Source organism: Prionailurus viverrinus, chromosome B1 (genome assembly GCF_022837055.1).
Source record: "Prionailurus viverrinus isolate Anna chromosome B1, UM_Priviv_1.0, whole genome shotgun sequence".
NCBI lineage: Eukaryota > Metazoa > Chordata > Mammalia > Carnivora > Felidae > Prionailurus > Prionailurus viverrinus.
The window spans coordinates 120358801-120377611 of NC_062564.1; the positions used below are offsets into that span (position 1 = coordinate 120358801).

Below are 18811 nucleotides of genomic sequence, written 5' to 3' on the forward strand. Positions count from 1 at the left end.
ATTTCAAAGGAACAACCTGCTGCAAAGAAATTCTAAAATCCGAGAAAACAAGTGCATACTTACTGTATAGTTCACCTACTTAACCATGTAGAAGAATTCTTTTCCAAATAAAATAAACTATTTCTTCCACGGGTCTGTTTTCCAGCTATGTGCAATTTCTTGGTACCCTCAAATCATTAACCTGACCCACATGGATATTTTAATTCTCTTTTTTTTTTACAGTGTTCATTCAATAAATGTTTTTATTTTAATTTTTTTTAATGTTTATTTATTTTTGAGAAACAGAGGGCACGAGTGGGGTAGGGGCAGAGAGAGAGAGGGAGACACAGAATCCAAAGCAGGCTCCAGGCTCCGAGCTGTCAGCACAGAGCCCGACATGGGGCCAAAACCCACAAACCGTGAGATCATGGCCTGAGCCAAAGTCGGACACTTAACTGACTGAGCCACCCAGGTGCCCCAATAAATGTTTTTTGAATGACATGCCAAATGCTGTTCTGGGCATTGAGGATTCAGTAGCAAAGAAGAAAAATTTCCTGCCCTTTCAGGGCTTACAGTATAATGGAGAAGAGAAATAATAAACATTTATACAAACAAGCAACTAAGTAATGTAATTTCGGAGTGATAAATGCCATGAAGAAATTAAGTAGGTAAGGGATAGAAGGAGATAGCGAGTGAGTGTGATTTTCAATACATCAGAGAAGGCCTTTCTGATGAGATTACATTTGAGCAGGGTCCTGACTGAAGGTAAGGAGAGGACCACAGCAAGATGTTCTCTGGAAAAAGAACATTCTTGGTCAAGGGAACAGTCACCATAAGCTTGACAATGAGCTTGGCGTATGTAAGGAACTGCAAGAAAGCCTGTGTGTCTGGAGCATAGGAAGCAAGAGGGAGACTGGAAGGAAATGATGCCCTGGGCCGTGTAGAATGCAGTAAATTGACTGGGTTTTGCTCTGAATGTGGTATGAAGACACTGTAGGGTTATAAATGGGGGAGTGACATGATTTTGTTTGGATTTGTACAAGATTATTCTACCTGCGGTTTGAAGAATAAATTGTAATGTGGTATGAGTGGATGCAAGGGGATTAGTCAGGAGGCAGTTTCCCAGGGTTGGTGCTAAGGATGATGGGGACTTGGGCTGAGATGGGAGAGGTAGAAGGGAGCGGTGATCAGATCCACGATGGATTTTGGAAACTGTGCTAAAATGGATTTGCTTCTGGATTAGATGTGGGGGTTGGGAAAGATGAGTCAAGATTTGACCCACAGAAGCTGGAGAGATGTTTGTGCCATTTCCTAGGGTAGAGAAAACCGGGAGCAGCAGTGTCTTATGGAGGAAGCAAGTGGTGAGGATTGGGTATAATTTTTCACATGATCAGTGTGAGACACTGATGTAGACCATCAAGGAAAGTTGTACAGTAGTCAGTGACATGCACACATTTGGTGTTCAGACAACAGGTCAAGGCTAGAAATTTGTCACCTTAGAGGTGGCATTTGAAGCCACTGGTCTGAGTGAGCACATCTAACTTGAGTATAAAAGAATATAAAGAGAGAGAGGATAGAGAAGAAAAGGGACACCTCAACAAAGGAAGTGCTGATTCCACTGATTTATTCCTTTGTGAATATGTATGTACTTTGATCTCTCTCTATCTTAGTAACAAGAGTGGTAACAATGGCAAAAATAATGATAATAGTCGACTGTTACACAGTATTTACTATGTGGGTGAGTACTGTTCCAAATACTTGACCTATGTTAACTCATTTAATCTTCATTCAACTATGTGATGTGGGAACTACTGCTCTCATTTTACAGCCAAGGAAACGTATGTATGGAGAGCATAAAGTCATTTGCTCAAGAGTACACAACTTGCACGTGATAGAGCCTTTTTCAAACCCAGCTGTCTCAGCTTCATGATCCATGTTCTCTTTTATATTCTGTATTTACATTCATGTAAAGGCCCCAGATATACTTTATGAATATAATTAGCAGTTTTGTGAATAACAATAATTTCACAGCGAATTGTTTAAGCAAATATTTTTTCTAGATTATATACTAAATAGGAATATGCTTGTATTTCTACAAGTTTGTCTAATATAATTTGCATTTTGTGTTCAAAAGCAAATTCAGGAATGCTTTGTATATTAACTTTTAATAATAGCGTAACATAATAAAAACATAGATTCTGAAGCCAGTCCACCTGGACTCAAATCCCAGCTCTGTAACTTTCCAGCTATTTTGGGCACATGACTATGCCTTTCTGCCTCAGTCTTCTTATCTAAAACAGTACCTTTCTTATAGTGTTGCTATAAAGATTAAATAATATTTGTAAAGCACGTAGAATATAATATAGCATTTGCTTAGGCACTATATATATATGTCTGTTAAATAAAATATATCCACCATGTACATAATTCTGGGTATAGGAGATGAAACTTCAGAAAAAGCAAGTCCTCTACTCTGCATGTTAGTGACTGCATTCAAAAGTGTTTTTAACCCTAATTCCCAGATTTCCTCTATCTTAGGAACCGGGAGGTAGGAACAGGGAATTGGGAAGCAGGAAGTGAGGGGATTCCAGGGTCAACACTACAAAGTCATAAAATGGAAAATCAATAGTTCTAAGTTACAAGAGTAGGCAGGCACCAAATATTTGGACAGAGGCCCAAGAAAGACAGAACTGGCTCTTAGGGTATACATAATCTTAGGAATTTAAATGGGGCTGGAGTGGGTGGGATGGGGTGGGAGAAGACAGAGAAAAATTTCTGGAGAATTAAGGTAACTGGTAGAGTACTCTAAGATGTTTAATTTGACAGTATATTGCCTTTATTTGGTGCACTATCTTGTTTTATTTTAGTGCAACTATGTGTGCTTCTGTGTTGAGCAATTTATTTAATATCTCTGTGCTTCAGACATCTCATCCATAAAGTGGAAATAATTATACTACCTTCCTTCTAGAATTGTTGGGGGTATCAAATGAGTTAATATATGCAAGTGCCTAGAACAGTGCCTGGCACAGAGAAGGAAGTCTGTATTCATTCCTCGTATAAATTTGTTCATAGGTTCACTCCATTCCGTGCTCCTTGTGTAAGCCTATTCTTTTAAGTAATGAAATGCACTTGATTCTTGATGTAACTGTTTACTAATGTAGAGTCAATTCTGAGCTCATTCAAAAAATGAAAAACCAAAATAAAACTAATCCAAAGGAGTCGTGATATAAGGATTTTATACACATGTTCACACTGATGTTTCAGTGGGCAGATAAAATATTCTCATTTATCAGAGACCTCGTATTTTGTGATTTTGAAATTGCCTTTCAGGTGCTTTTCTAAGCTCTTATTGATGAATACCATGAACTGATAGTAAATCAAATTCTTGAGGAGATAGATTAATTGTTTTAACAATAATTTAATGATCCAAAATTGGTGCATTTTTTTGATGAGGTCACAGGATGCTGTTTAATGCAAATAATAAGTAAGAACAATAGAATTTTACTTGCACATCCCTGGAGATCACATTGTCCAATTCTGTAGTAGAATCGGTTACATAAATTAAGCTCCAGAGATGTTGAATGGCTTCCTCCAGGTAGGATATCTGAGGAAGGATGAGAGCACAGGGCTCCTCACTCCTAGTTCTTTATATAACAATGAGCTAAGTGAACTGAAATTTATATGGTGGTCTACTAACTAATTTATCATTTTTTAAATTATAAGGACATGTACTGGAGGCTTACTATATATACTAGGGACAACATTAACTGGCTTATTTTATTTTTGTAGAAATTCTATGAAATAGGAGAATTAAATGAGTTAGAGTAGATGCAATTTTTAGAAGAATCTTAACAAATAGTGGTCTTTCAATAAATGTTAGCTATTGTTACTAATTTTCCTTGGAAATTTATCAAAATCTTTCAGAGTTCACTAAGAAGAGAGAGAAAGGATCCTCTTTGAATCAGATCATTAGAGGGAGTCCTTTGTACATGTGGAGAGGGCCAAGTAACTTTCTTATAGTAATTTATTCTTTGGTGCCCCAGTTGAGTGGATGAATGGAATTTTTTTCTTCAATAATGTCCTGACAATACAAGAAGAGGAAGTTATGTAGTATGCTTAGAAGATGATGATTCATACCCCCCAACTTCCCCAAGTAATTCTGATAAATATATACAATAGTAACTAAGGTTGGAAAGATTAAATAGGCAAATTTTTTTTTTTTTTTTTTTTTGGCAAGAGTTCTGGGCTGTATGTGAATGAATGTCATGAAATATGTATGTCATGAAATATGACATTCACTAGTTCATTCATTAAAGAATGTGTGCTATTTTCTGGGCAATACTTTAGGCACTAAGGATGAAAAAACATAGCTCATCTCCTTGAAAATGTCTTAATTTGTATCGTGTAGACAAATATAAAAGTGATAAAACTACTTTAGCACACACGATATGGTATATGGCCCAATTATCTTTAATCAAAGAGCAATGGGGACAGCTGCCTGGAGGAGCTAGGAAAGTTTCATAGAAGAGGTTTTGCAGTTGGCTTAGAGAAACTTGTGTGAGTTTCTTAGGCAATGAAAGATAGAAGGATGTTTTCAGGTAAACAACCACAAGTAAAGGTAATTCCTTACTTGGAAAGCATTGTGTTAGCATAAAGGCCATGTTGAGAAGCATGTAAATAACACTGGAGAAGTTGTGGGGGAGTCAGTTTATGAACAGCAGTTTTGAATAGGGGCACGAGATGACCAGTTCTGTTTTAGGATGTAAGTCTGGAGGCCATGTCAAGTAGGGGGAGGAAGACCAGACAGAAGACTCATAATGCATCAGAAGAGGAAGTAAGAGAGGCCGAGGGCCTCCACTCAAGGCACTGCCAATGAGGATGGAGAAGTTGGAGTGAGAGAGGCCTCAAGAAAAATTGATAGAGTTTGGTCGCCAGTCATCTATGAAATGGACTGCTTGGGGTGAGAAATTGAAATTGATCCTAACATTTGTGCTATCTATGGAAATCACAGATTTCTCAGGGGAAGGTGATGTGTTTAGCATGTGTATGTGGTTTTTGCCTTAGTTTGGTACTCAAAAACTGTGCATTTTTATTTTAGTTTCAGCATGTGTCTTTCCTGTTTACCCAATGAGATTATAAATGTTTGTTGAATGAATGCATGCATACAGGCTTGTGAAGGGTAGAAGGCTATTTGTATTAAGGGGAACCACACATCAATATACCACGGCAGGAGATATGGGACGGAGAGCTTTCTCCACGTGGAAAGTCTAAGGAGAGTAGGTAGCTTGTGTTAGGTGATAAGGTAGTAAATGGGAATGAGGTGGGCCTTTGTAGTTCCGATGAGATGACTTTGCAGGGCCTGGTCAGGGGTCTGGAACCGATAGGAAAGCATCTGGAGAAGATAAAGTCATGGTCAGTGCTGTGATGAGTCTTGTGGTAACAGTAACATTTATTTTCTGTTCATTTCATTTGGTATGCCGTACAAACTAACTTGTATTGCTTTGTGTGTGTCTGTGCCTACACCATTTCCCAGTTCCACAAGCAGAAGATCCATGTTCCTCGTTGGCAGGAACCATGGTTTGGTCTATATCGTAGGCTCCATAAACATTTGCGAAGATTGTTTGTAGGTAGAATCGCTTGAACTAGAATAATGGTGAGCAATCTTGTATTTAGGAAGCACAATGTAAAATTTTTACAGCTTTGTTCAGTTCCTTGGTCTGTTAAAAATTAGAATACCTTCACAGGAGTAAGGGAGCATATTGCTAAAATATGTTGGTCCTGGGGCCAGACTCCCTGGGCTCAAAATTCGGCTTGCCATCTGCATGACTCAGGCAGCTCATCTGAACTCCATGTGGTTTGGTTTCCTCAACTGTTTGAAGGAGGTAATAGGAGTACTTATCTCACAGGTTTTGTGAGGATTAAATTAATTAATACATGTCAGTTTCTTGGCTTAGTGCCTGGCAATGGTGAACACTCATAAGCATTAGGTGTTACTATGGTGCTCTACTGAGGGTGTCGGTGAGAAAAGAGGTCTAACATTTAAAAATGCTTTCTCCACATTTTAAAGAAGTGGCAATGCAGAGGCAGCTTTCTAACCTTTCACGTTGTCCTTTGTGCACAGCGTGTGAGGCATAGGCAAAGCCACGTGTCGCACAGTTCCAGGGGCCCATTTGTATGTCAGCCTGCACTGCCATCCGTGACTGTCCTGGGGTCACACAGCACTCTTCACCTGCACTCTGAGTGTGTCCTGAAACCAACCCCTCTAGGATAATCCGGAGGAAATTGAGGTCACATATGCCATTAGCTGATCATATTCGTTCGTTTCATCGTAAGCAACATTTATTAAGCACCTATTGGGTACCAGGCCTTAGAGATGGAGGTCAAAGACGCGTCATCTCCTTCTGTCACCAGAGTCTTCACTTTATAAGATATTTTCACCTTACTCTGAGGTTTGCAGGGCCAGTTGTGCAATGCAGCTTCTCTCTGGCTCCCATGTGCTGCCCTCCTGAGTGCTCACTGCACTTGGCTGAGTCCGGGTCCTGGAGGCCCCAGCTGGAGGGCCCAGGTGCTGTCTTTCCAAGGAGGTGCTCTCCACAGGCACCTGCAGACAAGTGATTATGACAAGCTCAGTGTCAGCAACTATGGTCACTTTGAAGCTACATGTACCCACCCATTTCCACCCCTACCCTCCACTTATCACCTTGAACCTTTTCCCTGAAAGTCACACTGCCTCTATATTCCTCTGAAAGACTCCATTTTATTTTATTTTATTTTATTTTTTTTAAAGATTCAATAGTTTTATTTATTTATTTATTGAGAGAGAGAGGGTGCAAGTGAGTGAGGGGCAGAGAGAGAGAGAGAGGGAGGGAGGGAGAATCCCATGAGGGGCAGAGAGAGAAAAGGAGAGGGAGAGGGAGAGGGAGAGAGAGAGAGAGAGAGAGAGGCAGGGCTCACCTATGGGGTGCTCACCCAATGCGGGGCTCGTGCTCACCTAAAGCAGGACTTGAACTCAGGAACTGTGAGATCATGACCTGAGCTGAAGTCAGATGCTTAACTGACTGAGCCACCCAGGTGCTCTGAAAGGGTGAATTTTAAACCAGGCTTCAAGCTACAGATGAAAGTAGGTGACTTGGAGCCTGTGGGCCTCACACGGTTTGTCGTTATTCTAGATGTTGTCCTTGTCCAGATCCCCCCCCCCCCCCCCCGCCCCCACCGCCCCCGCCGCCCCCTGCAAGCTATAACGTTCTTTGAGCCCATAAGCGTGCTTTAGGGCTGATGAAGGCTTAAGCACTGTAACTATGAATATTATTCTATAGTAATGTTGACAGCTTTCTGTATAATTTTCATTGAGAAGATCTTGTTTTAAAGAAGATATCTGATTCGAGCTTTTGAAGAAACAAGTTGTTTCAAACTTTTTTTTTTTTAACAAATTTTTTTCAACGTTTATTTATTTTTGGGACAGAGAGAGACAGAGCATGAACGGGGGAGGGTCAGAGAGAGGGAGACACAGAATCTGAAACAGGCTTCAGGCTCTGAGCCATCAGCCCAGAGCCCGACGCGGGGCTCGAACTCACGGACCGCGAGATCGTGACCTGGCTGAAGTCGGACGCTTAACCGACTGCGCCACCCAGGCGCCCCTGTTTCAAACTTAATGTACAGTAAGACTTCATTTTTGGCCCCTTTGCTTTGATTAATTGCTACTCTTTTCCTCTCATCTACAGTTTGGGGATATGGATTCCTGTCAGTGACCATCATTAATCTGGCATCTCTCCTCGGATTGGTTTTGACTCCATTGATAAAGAAATCTTATTTCCCTAAGATTTTGACATTTTTTGTGGGTCTGGCTATTGGGACTCTATTTTCAAATGCCATTTTCCAGCTTATTCCAGAGGTAAGGATGTTGGCTCTTTGTGAATAATTGTTTCTTTTAAATGTTTCAGCACTTTGTACATTTTAAGGCTCCATAATTCTCACAGCATTTTATGGTCTGGTTGATAGTGTTGGATGAGACAAAGCTGAATCACAGCAGAAGAAAAAGCTTGTCTCAAGCTACAGGAGATGTCAGTGTTGGAGATAAAATTAATATTCTAGGAGGCCAGCCACCAGGACGTGCCCAGACAGCATTGGGACACCTCTGAGGGCCTTAAAACTTTTTTTGTCTTGCATTTGGCAGCTTTAATTTTTTCCACATACTTTTATTATTTATTGATTTTTCTAAAGAGCATGCAATGTCAAACTTACTGAAGATATACCACAAAATGTCCTTATGTATTTACTATAGCTTTTACTTAAGTTTGTGTTTCTCGTCTGTTAGGAACACCTCGATTCTTTATAGTTTGAAACTCCAGCTCTTGCCCTGTGTCCTTTAGACAGTGGATTATTTCATTCTCGTGTGTGTGTGTGTGTGTGTGTGTGTGTGTGTGTGAAAATCTTTCTTGGGCTCAGCCCTTGAGTTCTTTATCTCTTTAGGACCTACCAGGACCCTCTAGGTTTAAAAAGGTCTCTCTTGGGAAAACAGTAATCCAAGTGGCTTTGCCATGTTTGCTTTAAAAATTTGAGTCTGGATATGATGGACAAATACATTACTTTTAAGAGAAAATGGATTATCAATGTCTCATTTTTTTATTACCCAGATCTAATATTATCTATAAAGATGAGAATCAGTGCTTCTTCTTTACTACTAAAAATTCCTCTCTCAAGGCAAATATTTCTGAAGGATATCGCCAAGAAACTAGAAGATATTCTGGGTCTTTAATTAACAGAACTTTGGTTATAAGACCACTGTGTGATCTCTTACAGTTTGGTTACTTAAATTTCAGAGTTTTTGTTTTGTAATTTTTGTGGGTATTTCCCAATATTACCTCATCTGAAGATGGACTTAGAACTTTGGTAAAAATTGTATACTGAAAAATTTTGGTATCATTTTCTAAAAATCAAGTTAAAGTACTTAGTTTTACCCGAACTTTTTTCTCTCTTAGGCTTTTGGATTCAATCCCAAAAGTGACAACTATGTTGAGAAGGCGGTTGCTGTGTTTGGTGGCTTTTACGTACTTTTCTTTTTCGAAAGAGTGCTTAAGATGTTATTAAAGGCGTATGGTCAGGTAAATGGACTTTATTTAAAATATATGATGTTTGACCCCCTACATCTACTTAATAGCTGTATAGGCATATAAAGGCAGGAATTTTATCCTTATGATTCTATGAACTACTCAGTTTTTAGGCTGGTGAATGTGAGGAGAAAGAAAAGAGTCCATATATTAATAAGGGTAAGAGAAACACTTGATTCATACGGTGGAATTTGGAACAACAATTAAATGTCAAAAAATGTGCACAATTTGTATTCGTTCATGTTCATCAAAATAAGGAGGCATATGTACCCTAACATGAACAAACAGAAAAAACAAAATCTAATAAATGAAGATACATTTATAAATCTAAAAAGATTACATATTGAATAGTCATACAGATTTTCTCTTACAAATAAAAAGCACTAGACTCCCTGCTTTCTTGGATGTGTGAGGTACCATGTTTCCTTCTTATAACCTCTTCTTCCTTTAAAAATTGTTTCATGTAGAATGATCATACCCACTTTTCAAATGATGATTTTGGTCCTTCTCGTGAGAAAACTCATCAACCTAAAACGTTACCTGCAATCAATGGTGTCACATGTTATGCAAATCCAGCTGTCACAGAACCTAACGGACACATCCATTTTGATAATGTCAGTGTGGTATCTCTCCAGGTATGGCATTTTCACTTTACTATATTGCATCCTTTATACAATGTGAAGACTTCTGTGAATGCAGCCAAGTCAATATTTAGACACTGAAGTGCGTCTCACTTATTCTTGTATATGTGGAAGTAAGTGGAATGTGAGTCTGTATTCTTTTTCCAATTTTCCTCCCTATATTTACTCTAAACAAGTGAGTTAAGCAAGAAATTGTGGGTTACTGGATCTGAGACTTCACTATTCCCTAAGATCATTTAACTGTATGTATGAGTAACTTGGATTTAGTGCTATGTAGCAAACTTAATCAGAGCATTTCTCTTATTTTGCAATTCTTTCAAGATCCAAAACCAAAGAATCCCTTTGGGTAATTTTGAAACTGCAAGAAACAAAATTTGTAAGCTATTAAAGTCATGTTCATTAATTAATTGATTTAGGATTTGTATCTCCATCTTCTAAATAACGTTAATAGGAATCATTTCTTGAGTGAGTATTATGTGCCAGGTAATATGCTAGGCACTTAATTGTTTTGTCTCATTTACTTTTTATAGCAATTATTCAAAGTAGGGTTTATTTTCTATGTATTAGAACTGTTTCAGTTTCAAATGATGGGAATCAAACACAAATTATGCGTGCAGAAAGGAGAGTTTATTGGAAAGACAGTGGGCTGTCTAATGGAACAGCCAGGCTGTAGGAAGAGTGAGAACCTAGGGACCATTAGGACTGTTAGAACTCCTTTGCCCTCTCCTCCTTCCTGTATCTTAGAGCCATTCTTTCACTGTGCGGTGACTCCTTCCATAGGTGGGAAACACAGCCACCAGCAACTCCTGAGATTTATGTCTTATAATTTCAGCCACTAGAAGGAAATTTAACCTGACTCTTTCAGTTCTAAATACAAAATTCCTGGCAAGTGTCTCCTTGGTCCGGCTTGCATTAGATGTCCACTTCTAGACTAATAGAGTTGGGCCCCTTGTATGACTGCCAGGGCATATGGGTGGAGTAGAGGAGTGTTTAGGAAAAAGGGGTGCTCGGGTAACAGTGTCATTTGTGTTCATAATAATTCTCATTTGACAGATGAAGAAAATGGGACTTTAGATGTGGAATAACTTCTGCAGGGTCACTCAGCTAGTAAATAGTAGATCCAGAAGCTACAAAGTTAAACATAATGTAGAAAAGAAACATTGAATCCAGGAAAGTCTGCTAAGAAAAAACAAGTAGAAAAAAGATATCTGGAAGAGGTTATTATGGCAAATGACCTGAGTTTCCTTCTGGAAAGAAAACATGATCCATCATATACTTTGCCCCACCCGATTAAGGAAAATCTCAAGTGTGTTTGAAGAGGCAGTTTTATGTTAGCACTAAACTAAGAGAGGAAATTATTTCATGCAATGTAATGAATGATGTTTTCATTCAAGATTTTGCAAAGAATATGAAATGTTCAAGTAGATAATTTCTCACAATAATTATAGCTAACATTTATTAATGCTTAGGGACTCTGCCTAGAATTTTAAGTGAATGGCCTCCTTGGACCCTCATCATAGTCTAGGAGATAGAAACTGTCATAATTCAGAGATTGTAGTTTAGAAAGGTTAAATAACCACCCCAAGGACACACAGCTCCTGCGTGGCAAAGCCTGGATCAGGATTGAGGCCATCTGATGTTGAAGCCTGCACTCTTGCTGGACTGCCTTCCTCAGGTCACAAATTCTCTACTAGAATCAAGATGATGACATTAACTCTTGACTTGATAAATATTAATTTTCTTAGAGGAAGAAGATAATTTGACCCTAGGCTGTTGCTTTCTGAGGGCAAATAAATTGAACTGCTCGAAAGTTTGATTTTAGTTTTAAAGTTTTTGGGATCCTGATTTATGATTTACTATGGCCAGAAGACATGTTTGTATAAATATTAGCACCCTGACAAAAATGGGATCCTACACATGATCCTGTTTCACATAATTTAGAAATATCAGTTGAAAAGTTATTCTTACTCTATTTCTGGTAGTGCTAGTACACAGGCTTTCATTCATTTACTCAATAAACATTTATCGAGTACCTGTTCACTGTCCTGGGCCCTGGGGTTTCAGAAGCAAATTAATTCTTGTGAAGCCATAGTTTATTTAGTAGACAATATAGAAAAGAGTAGAACAAGAAAATGTAGCAATACTTTGGTGAAAATATAGTATGGTGATGTGGGGTGACACGTGGGGGCTTCTTTGATCAACAGAGGTCCCTCCACAGATCAGCAGAGAATTGGATAATGAGAAAGAAGAACCAGCTATGCAAATATCTGAGAAAAAACTGTTCTAAAATCTTTGAGAGTGATCAAATGGGTTATATACAAGGGAACTGGAATTGAAATGGTATTGGACTTCTGATACCAATTCTAGAGACCAGTGGCACTATTCCTTTGGTATTCTAAATAGAAACAACTGTGGAATTGTAAACCAAGGTAAACTACCAATCTAGTGAGAGGGTGTAATGAAGCTAGGATTCTGGAAATATACTTCCAGGAATTAGAAGTCCAACTCCAGTCAGAGAAGATGTGTTCCAGGATGACAGCCATGCACCAGGCTTTGAGATGAGCCATGCAAATAGTCCTGACACTAATTTCTTATGGGGACTATTTTCTGGCCATCTGGTTGAAGGTATAGTCTTAAATGAAGATAGACTTAAGTACTGAGTAATGTCTATTATTTTCAATTTGCTTTTTAAAAAATGTTTATTTATTTATTTTAAGAGAGAGAGAGAGTGCCAGCATGGGTAGAGGCAGAGAGAGGTGGGGGAGGAGAGATAGAATCCCAGGCAGACTCTGCACTGACAGCTCAATTCCATGAACCATGAGATCCTGACCTGATCCGAAATCAAGAGTCAGTCACTTAACTGCTTGAGCCACCTAGGAGCCCCATTATTTTCAGTTTTCTTTTTATATTGCATTAAAAAAATCCTAGAGGGGAAAACCAGCAGCAACCGCTTTGACCTCAGCCACAGCACTTTCTTACTAGACATGTCTCTGGAGGAAAGGGAACAAAAGGAAAAATGAGCTATTGGGACTTTATTAAGATTAAAATATTCTGCACAGGGAAGGAAACAATCAACAAAACTAAAAGGCAACTGACAGAATGGGAGAAGGTATTTGCAAGACATGTTGGATAAAGTGTTACTATCCAAAATCTATGGAGAACTGATCAAACTCAACACTCAAAAAACAAATAATCCAGTGAAGAAATGGGCAGAACACATGAACAGACACTTTTCCAAAGAAGTCATAGAGATGGCTAACAGACACATGAAAAGATATTCAGCATCACTCAGCATCAGGGAAATATAAATCAAACCACAATGAGATACCACCTCACACCTGTCAGAATGGCTAAAACTAACAAGTCAGGAAACAACAGGTGCTGGCAAAGATATGGAGAAAGGGCAATACTTTTACATTGTTGGTGGGAATGCAAACTGGTGCAGCCACTCTGGAAAACAGTCTGGAGGTTCCTGAAAAAATTAAAAATAGAACTACCTTATGACCCAGCAATTGCACTACTAGGTATTTATCCAAAGGATACAAAAATGGTGATTTGAAGGGGCACATGCACTCCAGTGTCTTTGGCAGCACTCTCAACAATAGCCAAATTATAGAAAGACCCTAAATGCCAATCAACTGATGACTGGATAAAGAAGAAGTGGTGTGTGTGTGTGTGTGTGTGTGTGTGTGTGTGTGTGTGTGTGTATGTAAATGGAATATTACTTGGTGATCAAAAAGAATGCAATCTTGCCATTTGCAACAACGTGGATGGAACTAGAGTGTATTATGCTAGAGAAATAGGCCAGAGAAAGACAAATATCTTATGATTTCATTCATATGTGGAATTTAAGAAACAGAACAGATGAACATAGGGAAAGAGAAGGAAAAATAAGATAAAGACAAAGAAGTAGGCAAATCATAAGAGACTCTTTTACAAAGAGAACAAACTGAGGGTTGCTGGAGGGGAGGTGAGTGGGGGGATGGGCTAGATGGGTGATGGGGATTCAGGAGGGCACTTGTGATGACCACTGGGTGTCATATGTAAGTGAGGAATCACTAAATTCTGTTCTTGAAACCAATACTACACTATATGCTAAGTAACTTGGATTTAAATAAATAAAAATAAAATAAAGTAAAATTGCTTTTAAAACACACACACAACAGGCACCTGGGTGGCTCAGTTGGTTAAGCGTCTGACTTTGACTCAGGTCATGGTCTCGTGGTTCATGAATTCGAGCCCCGCATCGAGCTCTGTGCTGACAGTTCAGAGCCTGGAACCTGCTTTGGATTCTGTGTCTCCTTCTCTCTCTGCCCCTCCCTGGCTGGTGCTCTCTCTCTCTCTCCTTCTAAAATAAATAAAAACATTAAAAAAAATAAATTAAATAAAACACACACACACAAAATTGAAAGCAGTAGAATTTTAGAAATACCCTAAGAGCTAAGATATTGCTTTAAGAGATAATAGAGTAATATATATGATAGTGATTTTAATAATAAAATTAAAATATTTTCTAATTTGGGGCACCTGGGTGGCTCAATCAGTTAAGCAGCTGACTTCAGCTCAGGTCATGATGTCACGGTTCATGGGTTTGAGTCACAGTTCATGGGTTTGAGCCCCACGTCAAATTCTGTGCTGACACCTCAGAGCCTGAAGCCTGCTTTGGATCCTGTGTCTCCCTCTCTCTCTGTCCCTCTCACACTCACCCTTTGTTTCTGTCTCTCTCTTAAAAATAAACGTTAAAAACCTTTTTAAAACATTTTCTAACTTTTAAAAATGTTTATTTATTTTTGAGAGAGAGGAAGTGGGGAAGGGGCAGAGACAGAGAAAATCCCAAGCAGGCTCTCAGCACAGAGTCTGATGCAGGGCTGGATCCTACGATGGTGAGATCAGGAGCTGAGCTGATATCAAGAGTTGGATGCTTAACCAACTGAGCCACCCAGGTGCCCCTCTAATTTTTATATGATAAAAAGGATTTAACCTATATGACCCCATTGGAAGAACAGGACATGGAAAATTCATGGTTCATTTCTGAGTCCAGAAATGCCTTAAGAATTTTGTTGATGATTCTTGTTGCTATTGCTTCAATGAAGTTTTTTTTTTCCAAATTGAAAATAATAAGAAACTAAGAGTGAGTTATGAAAGGTAGTCTAATTTGACATTCTATCAATAGAAAGTAAATTATATGACAATCTAGATAATAGTGTGATTCTAGATTTTGCTAGAATATAGGAAGAACAAAAGCATTGTTACAGAATAATTAAAATGCATGTCTTAGGGATGTCTATAAATATTCATCCAAACAATTCTGGTCCATCATAGAATACTCAGCTGTGCAATTTAGTTGCCTTTGGTATTTTGTCTGTGTTCAGTCATATAAAAACCAGAGCTTTACACATTAAAAAAAATGTATTGGCATGAAAGTATATTTATTACAGTAAGAGGATAGAAGATATTTTATTTAACAGTTTATTAGCTTGATTATAACTTTATCTTTAAAATTTTTTAACATTTATTCACTTTTGAGAGGCAGAGAGAGACAGAGTGTGAGTGGGGGAGGGGCAGAGAGAGAGAGGGAGACACAGAATCTGAGGCAGGCTCCAGTCTCTGAGCTGTCAGCACAGAGTCCGACGTGAGGCTCGACCCCAGGAACCGTGAGATCATGACCTGAACTGAAGTTGGACGCTTAGCCGCCTGAGCCACCCCGGCTCCCCAGTAACTTTTAAATATTTAGACAAATTAGTAAGACTTCCTTAGTACCCTTGCTTCAGATCCTGTAAATGTTAGGCACCATAATGCATGTAATGCACAGGTGTATGTGTGTGTGCCTTATTCAGTTATTGCCATTAGGTGATGTTTCACAGCTCTCCCAGTGACACTTGTTGCTTTCTTCTTTTCTCTTTCTATTATATAACCCTGTGAAATCATGTAAGTATCTGTACAGCCAGATGAGTCTTTTCCCTGGGAATCTATAGCTTTAGAAGGACTGTATTTGTTAGGTGTTGACTTCCTAGAAATGTCAGGTACTCTGGAGAGTGTTAGCTTTTTCTGGGCCACTAGAGGGACCATGTGACTTATTTCTCCTGTAGTCTGTAATCAGTCTTTTTTCTAAAGGAAACCTTTTGTGCTTCCATTGGGGAATTGATGCCAATAAAGACAAAGGGATGAGTCACCTTTTTTTCCCCTAATAAAAGAACAATTATTATCAGCCATTTTTAGAAGTTAACTATGGTGAATTTTATGTTTAAAATTGAGGTGCAAAAGGGCTGCCTGGGTGGCTCAGTCAGTTAAGCATCTGACTCTTGATTTCAGCTCAGGTCATGATTCGTGAGTGTGAGCCCCACATTGGGCTCTGTGCTGGTAGTGCAGAGCCTGCTTGGGATTCTCTCTCCCTCTCTCTGTTCCTCCCCACTTGCGCTGTCTCTGTCATTCTCTTTCTGTAAATAAGTAAATAAATAAATACTTTAAAAAACTGAGGTGCAATGAAGTAGAATTTAGCTGCAAAATGTGGTGATGTTAGAGGCACTCACTTTGTCAATAACTGACATGAAGCGATAATCTCCAAATTGAGAGATTACATTTTTGAGGTGCTTGGGTCTTCATGTGAGTCCAGTAGATGTTAAATACACTTAATTCATTCATCAAGTATTTACTGAGTACCTAATATGTGCTTGGCACTATTCTAAGTACTGAGTATACATCAATAGGATAGAATAAACTTTCTTCCCTTTCATAACCTAACTGAAATATACCAGAGTGTGGAAAGCATTCTTCTTTTTAAAAGTAAACTCCAGGGGCGCCTGGGTGGCTCAGTCGGTTGAGCGTCCGACTTCAGCTCAGGTCATGATCTCACGGTTCGTGAGTTCGAGCCCCGCGTCAGGCTCTGGGCTGACAGCTCAGAGCCTGGAGCCTGCTTCCGATTCTGTGTCCCCCTCTCTCTCTGCCCCTCCCCCATTCATGCTCTGTCTCTCTCTGTCTCAAAAATAAACATTAAAAAAAAAAGTAAACTCCACACTACACGTGGGGCTCGAACTCACAACCCCAAGATCAAGAGTTGTGTGCTCTACTGACTGAGCCAGCCAGCACCCCTACGTTCTTTTTTTTAAAGTATGAGATAGAAAAAAAAAAAAAACTGATGAGAAGCCCTGTCTATATGTGTGGGGCTTATATAGGTCTTTTCTCTTGGGTTCTTGGTTTTTCCCCATTCCTGCCCAGAGGTGGGAAGGCAGGTGTGCATTCCTGGCTGTCCATGTTGGGAGTCGTGTGGGAACAGAAGGGGACTGGGTACTGGGCCTATCTGACTTCATACCCCTGTCTTCAGCACCACACTTCATTTCAGCTTTCAGTTTTCTTTGGGTCCTTAAAGGAAAGGTCTCTCTGCTTCAATTTTCTCAAAGTCTGAGTCTCTAGTCATCATTTGGGGTGGTTGCCTTGATGCATGGTCTTGGGAGCAAAGATCTGGGGTTCTGATTGCTCCCTTAATAAACTTACAGTGAATTCTCTTCTTTTCCCTTTTAATGTTTATTTATTTGAGAGACAGAAAGAGAGAGAGAGAATCCCAAGCAGGTTCTATGCTGTCAGCACAGAGCCTGGCTCAGGGCTCTATCCCATGAACCGTGAGATCATGACCTGAGCTGAAATTCAGAGCTGGGCGCTTAACCAACTGAGCCACCCAGGTGCCCCTGAATTCTCTTATTTTTAGTTCCACTCTTCTTCCATCACCTTGAGAAGTACTTGGTGCCTCCATTCCCTAAAGTTCTCTGAGATTCTTGGTCCCACATCACCTTGTTTCTTGTTGACTTTTTTCTTGTATGAAGTCAGTTAGAACGATCCTCCACTTTTCATCTTCCAAAATAAATATCTCAATGTTGTCATATCATCTGCCATGCTTTCTGTCCTGTGACATTATGACCCTTTTATTTCTTTATTTTAAGGAGTTTCAGGAGGGACTACAGATAAATATATATATATATATCCATTCTGCTGTATTTCACTCAAAGCCTACTGATTGTTTAAAATCACAATATTTGAAGTCATACAGAGAAATATAGGTACCATATGTTTTCACTCTTATGTGGATCCTCAGAAACTTAACAGAAGACCATGAGGGAGGGGAAGGAATTAAAAAAAAAAGTTAGAGAGAGAGGGAGCCAAACCATAAGAGACTCTTAAAAACTGAGAACAAACTGAGGGTTGATGGGGGGTGGGAGGGAGGGGAGGGTGGGTGATGGGTATTGAGGAGGGCACCTGTTGGGATGAGCACTGGGTGTTGTATGGAAACCAATTTGACAATAAATTTCATATTAAAAAAAATAAAATCACAATATTTGGAAAACAGAAAATGGTTTCTTTCCTATATGTGGTTATATCAGGCACTAGTTAAAACTGAAAACTGTGTAAGTAATAAGATTATGTAAGAAGTTATATTCATATTTCTTGATTGACTGGTATTTATGGAAAAGCAGATGATGTCCCTGGACAGTAGTGAAGAGGAGTTCTGGGTAGGGATCCAACATCAGGAGAATTTGCTCTCACTGGATCTCAACGCTTCCTTGCCCTGCAGTCCATTTTATTTGGCTCTAGTCTTTGTGCTAGAAAGTCACAAAACTTGATACCTGATTCCTCTCTGAATTTAGCCCACTTATCTAATACTAACTACATTTTTATTCATTTCTAGTGAACCTTTTCAAATTTTTAGGAATATCTGTTCTAAAATCTTCTCATTACTCTGCAAAATACCCACTCCTACCTTTGCTTCTTTAGTGAGATGGAGATAGTTATTTGGAATCTGTGAACTTGGCTGTCTCATGTCATCTCTTATGTCCTGAAAACTGCTCTGTTTCCTTATCTGCTCTCCACCTTCATATTTGTGTCAGGACTTGTATCCTTTCTCTCTCTGTCTTTTTTTTTTTTTCTTTAAGTTTTTTTTTTTTTTTAAGTTTATTTTGAGAGAGAGAGGGAGGGAGAGAGAGAATTCCAAGCGGGCTCTGGGCTGTCAGCGCAGAGCCTGACATGGGGCTCAGTCTCACGAACCATGAGATCATGACCTGAGCTGAAATCAAGAGTCCGATGTGGACGCTTAAC

The 18811-nt window shown here is 39.2% G+C and overlaps 1 protein-coding gene across 3 annotated transcripts in view; it reads left to right on the forward strand.

Moving 5' to 3' along the window:
* The window catches only part of SLC39A8 (solute carrier family 39 member 8), an 80188-nt gene that overhangs the window by 27648 nt on the left and 33729 nt on the right, over positions 1 to 18811 (forward strand). For all 3 annotated transcript variants that reach the window (XM_047857093.1, XM_047857094.1, XM_047857095.1), the window contains exons 4-6: positions 7701 to 7870; positions 8958 to 9080; positions 9554 to 9721. In XM_047857093.1, the coding sequence (XP_047713049.1) occupies positions 7701 to 7870; positions 8958 to 9080; positions 9554 to 9721 (461 nt within the window). The remainder of the gene's footprint in view (positions 1 to 7700; positions 7871 to 8957; positions 9081 to 9553; positions 9722 to 18811) is intronic.